General features: G+C 45.1%; 1 protein-coding gene across 1 annotated transcript in view; it reads left to right on the plus strand.

The window, feature by feature from the left end:
* The window catches only part of LOC114071422 (pituitary adenylate cyclase-activating polypeptide type I receptor-like), a gene marked incomplete at its 3' end in the record, with an annotated part of 65754 nt that overhangs the window by 51752 nt on the left and 9646 nt on the right, over positions 1-4356 (plus strand). Inside the window, exon 6 of the mRNA XM_027909251.1 lies at positions 2023-2176. Coding sequence (XP_027765052.1) covers positions 2023-2176 — 154 coding nt within the window. The remainder of the gene's footprint in view (positions 1-2022; positions 2177-4356) is intronic.

Below are 4356 nucleotides of genomic sequence, written 5' to 3' on the forward strand. Positions count from 1 at the left end.
AGCGATGCAGGCACAAGCCTGTTGGGTATCATAAACTGAGATGCCATTGAGAGAAAAGCGGGTAAACTGCCCTTCCAGGTCACAGCCAAACTGGTTGTTATATCTCATGACATCACCATGAGCAATCCTTCAGGACACACCTACAGGTTTTGGTTTCTGCTCAGGCTGTTTCTCCCTTTCACAGTCTGCAGAGAGCAGTGGGATGAGAGCAGGCACAAGCAATTTCCTTCCTCTGCAGGTCTGGTTTTCCTCCAGAGCCCCGTTTGTTCTGGATGTCATGCACAGTCATGTGTAAACAGGGTGACCATTCACATAGAAAATGCATCTGATGCTCACACTCCCAGCAAACCATTGCTATGAGCCACATGTTTGTCTCTGAAGCGTGGAGGTTCATGAAAAGCAGTCCCTTTCACAGAAGCATTCAGCTCTACATTATGTGTAAATCCCAATTTCTTTCACCGTTCAGGCTGGTGTTTGATGTGATAAATCAGCTCACTGGGTGTAATTATGATGGAATTACAAACTGACTTCTCCTTTATCCATCCACTTATGAGCTAAATTCCCTATGAGTCACTTCCACAAGGAAAGTGCAGCTGTGGAGTTTCTTAGTCAGCCTTTTCTTTGTCACTGAAACTGCTTTTTGCTCTTAATTCTTCTCTGTGGTAAAACTGAAGCCATGTTAGTTCTGTAGTTTGTTCCTGCCACTCTTCCAGTGGTGGCATCTGCCTCTTTGTTCTGAAACACTCAAAGCACAGTGCACATCAAAACCCACCACTCAACCACCAGATCCTCCTGGTAGAGTTGCTGTGAACGAACCCAAGATCTGGTGGTTGAAACACATTGGTTGTAGATTTGGCCCAGAGGGTGGAGGGCAGGTGGGAACCAGCCAAAATTGCGAGGTTCCCACTGCCCCAGGCAGGGGCTTCCAGTTTATCTACTGATTCTGCTCTGATTTGTTGAGAAATCGTGGTTTTGTAGGACTAAAAACATCTAAAACATCTAAAAACATCACTGAAGAGACCAGAGTGTCCTGCTCTCACAGAGTCAGGGCAGAGCTCGTTTTCCACCTTAGGGTTTTGTCAGACAATCACAGAATGGTTTAGTTTGGAAAAGCCCTGTGAGATCATGGGGTCCAACCACTAACCCAGCACTGCCAGGTCCACCACTACACCATGTCCCCAGGTGCCACATCTACAGGTCTTTAAATACCTCCAGGGATATTTTAAACACCCTGGGCAGCCTCTTCCACGGTTTGACAACCTTTTCACGAAGGAATTTTCACTAATATCCGATATAAACCTTCCCTGGTGCAATTTGAGGTCATTTCCTATTGTCCCATCACTTATTACCTGGGAGAAGACCTTGCTACAACCTCCTTTCAGGTAATCACAGGGAGTGATAAGGTTTCCCCTGAGCCCCTTTTCTCTGGGCTAAACAAACCCTTTCTTTCTAGTATTTTTTTATTATTTGCTGCTTTCTCCCCCATCAGCGAATGAAAGTTTCCATCATTTTTTACAGTTAATCACTCAGCCTTCTTTCCTCTCACACTTACTTTCATTTTTTCCTCCTCGATGATGTCAAGGAAGTGCAAATCCCACCTGCACTCAGGAGGTGCATCCTCCCTGAGCCCACTCTCGGGGTTCCCCACAGTCCTCCTGCCACGTCATATCCTCAAAACACAGCCAGATCCTTTCCTTCCCTGCACTTCATCCTCGGGAAGGGGTGGCTTAAATCTCACACTCAGTGTTCACTGAGCATGTGAACTCCCCCCAGGGCAAGACTGCTTGATGCTCCTTGACCACCTCCCACTGCTCAAATCACCCTCCTGCCCTTTCAGGCGTCGCTCTCTTCAGTGGTACCTCCCATTCTTCTCCTCCTTTAAAAACCTCACCATTAAAAATGCGCAATCCCAGCCCCACCTCTTTCCACCGAGAGACCTGAAGAGGTCAAAAGCATTTTTTTTTCTCACTGTTAGGTGGAAGCGATGCGTTAATAACTTTGTTTCCTCCCCTCTCCCTGCAGGTGGAGTGCAAAGCAGTGATGGTGTTTTTCCACTACTGCGTCATGTCCAACTACTTCTGGCTGTTCATCGAGGGGTTGTACCTTTTCACTCTGCTGGTGGAAACCTTCTTCCCAGAGAGGAGGTATTTCTACTGGTACACAATTATTGGCTGGGGTAGGTGACGTTTCTGCTCTAAAATGTGATGTTTTCACGCACATAAAGCATAATTTTAGTCTTTGTGTGGAAGTGCCTCTGTGTTGTGCTGTTTTTTGTGTGTGTCTGAATAGAGCTGGACTGAAATCTGGGGGACACCACATCTCTTGCAGCGATGAGGTCCACCCACAGAAAATTACCTTCTGCAAGATATGATCTTAATATCAAGCTCTTCAGCCTAATCAAATCTGCAATCCTAACCCCAGTCCATTTGCTGAGACTTTGTTTGTGCCTTTCTTCTGGATAACAGCTAAATTGAAAATATATCCAAAGGATATTCACCATGTGCTCATCCTACCTGGATGGGAAATAAGAGCTTGCAGTGGGAAGGAACAAGATTTCCTTCAGAAAGGCCAGTTGCCTGATGATAATCAGTGTAATTGTTTTTCATTCCGGCTTTCTGGAGATAAATTGATTCCTGTGACGTGTTAATTCGAGCAGTTCTTTGCTGATGTCTTTGTGCAGGAGTCAGATGGTGAATGCAGAAGAATACATTCGTTTAAAATGCACCCTGAGAAGGTTAAACTCAGTTTTTATGCTTAAACATAATTCTGAAATAATTAGAAATTATTCTGTATATTCATGTGTAAAGTCTACACAAAAAAAAAAAAAACCACAACCATCTCTTAAACTTTTCTCCTTTGTAGAAAAAACATCCTTATGGAACCTGAATTTTCAGATGATCCACAGATCATTTTGTTTTCCCCTTCTGAGGCAGCTGAACATGCACAGAAATTCCCATCTCCTGGCAAAGACTCCCTGCAACAGGGAGAAAAAGGCAGAGAGGAGGTGTAGAAGTAGGGAAGGTAAAGAGAGGATGTAGAGAAGAGAGAAGGGAACAAATAATCATAAATAATCTATGGCTTAAAACAGCTTTTGGGAAAGGGTGATTACTGGAAAAGGCTTTTGGAAAAGAAACCACTGGAAAGGGTATTTAAAATTCCCTTTGTACTTCCACAGATGTGCAGTCCCATTATAGCTGAGGCATGAGTGTGTCCTCAAAGGGAAAATGGGGGTTATGTACATGAAAACGTGGCAATTGTAAAAAAAAGAGATGTATAAATCTCTGCAATCTGAACAAGCCAGAGGCTGCTGGCTTCCTTTTATTAAGTTTGCACAATTTTCATGTCTGTAAGTTTGTCTGAACATGAAAATACTGCAAGACAAAATATATTAAATGATACTAATTTTTATTTTTTTTTATTTTTAAATTAGTCTTTATAATGACTGATCTACCCAGATGGATTCATGCTGTAAAGCAGCCTCAAAATATTATGAATAGCATAAATAATATCCAGCTATTCAACTTCTAGATATCATAGAATCCTACAATGGTTAAAAACCATCTCATCCCACCCCCCTGCCCCGGGCAGGGCCACCTTCCACCAGACCAGCTTGCTCTGGGCAACCTGTGCCAGGACCTCCTCACCCTCACAGCCAGGAATTCCTCCCCAATATCCCATCTATCCCTGCCCTCTGGCAGTGGGAAACCATTCCCTGTGTCCTGTCCCTCCATCCCTTGTCCCCAGTCCCTCTCCAGCTCTCCTGGAGCCCCTTTAGGCCCTGCCAGGGGCTCTCAGGTCTCCCTGGATCCTTCTCTTCTCCAGGTGAACCCCCCCAGCATTCCCAGCCTGGCTCCAGAGCAGAGGAGCTCCAGCCCTTGGAACATCTCCGTGGCTTTCTCTGGATTCACTGCAGCAGCTACATCTTATTCTGAGTGCCCCAGAGCTGGGAACAGCCTCAAATCACTTCATATTTAAAGCAGCATCAGAAATACCCATCACCAGCACTAAGAGAAACTCCAGATGTGGATGGATTGGTTTTATTTTTTTTTTTTTAAACTCAATTATTTTCTCAGCTCCTGCATATTCCACCTTGAGTGGCAGCTCCCCCTGCCCAGGTAGGAACACTTGGCAGGAACCAAAGCACTCCCAGACTCTGGATGCAATTCCTGCAGGGCCAAAGCAGCCCCTCAGCTCAGAGCTGGTGGGGAGGGAGTTGCACTGAAGCAACAACAACAACAAACAAGAGCTCAGCAATTTACAGCATCTGGATGTTTATCTGTGTCTCGAAATGTGCTGAGCACGTCAGTGCCCTCCTTTGATTGATGAGAGCTGCAGATGGCTCTGTTGATGCAGGCA

This window comes from Empidonax traillii, unplaced genomic scaffold, assembly GCF_003031625.1.
Source record: "Empidonax traillii isolate 1590-97213 ecotype Southwest subspecies unplaced genomic scaffold, ASM303162v1 scaffold2015:size83106, whole genome shotgun sequence".
Classification (NCBI taxonomy): Eukaryota; Metazoa; Chordata; class Aves; order Passeriformes; family Tyrannidae; genus Empidonax; species Empidonax traillii.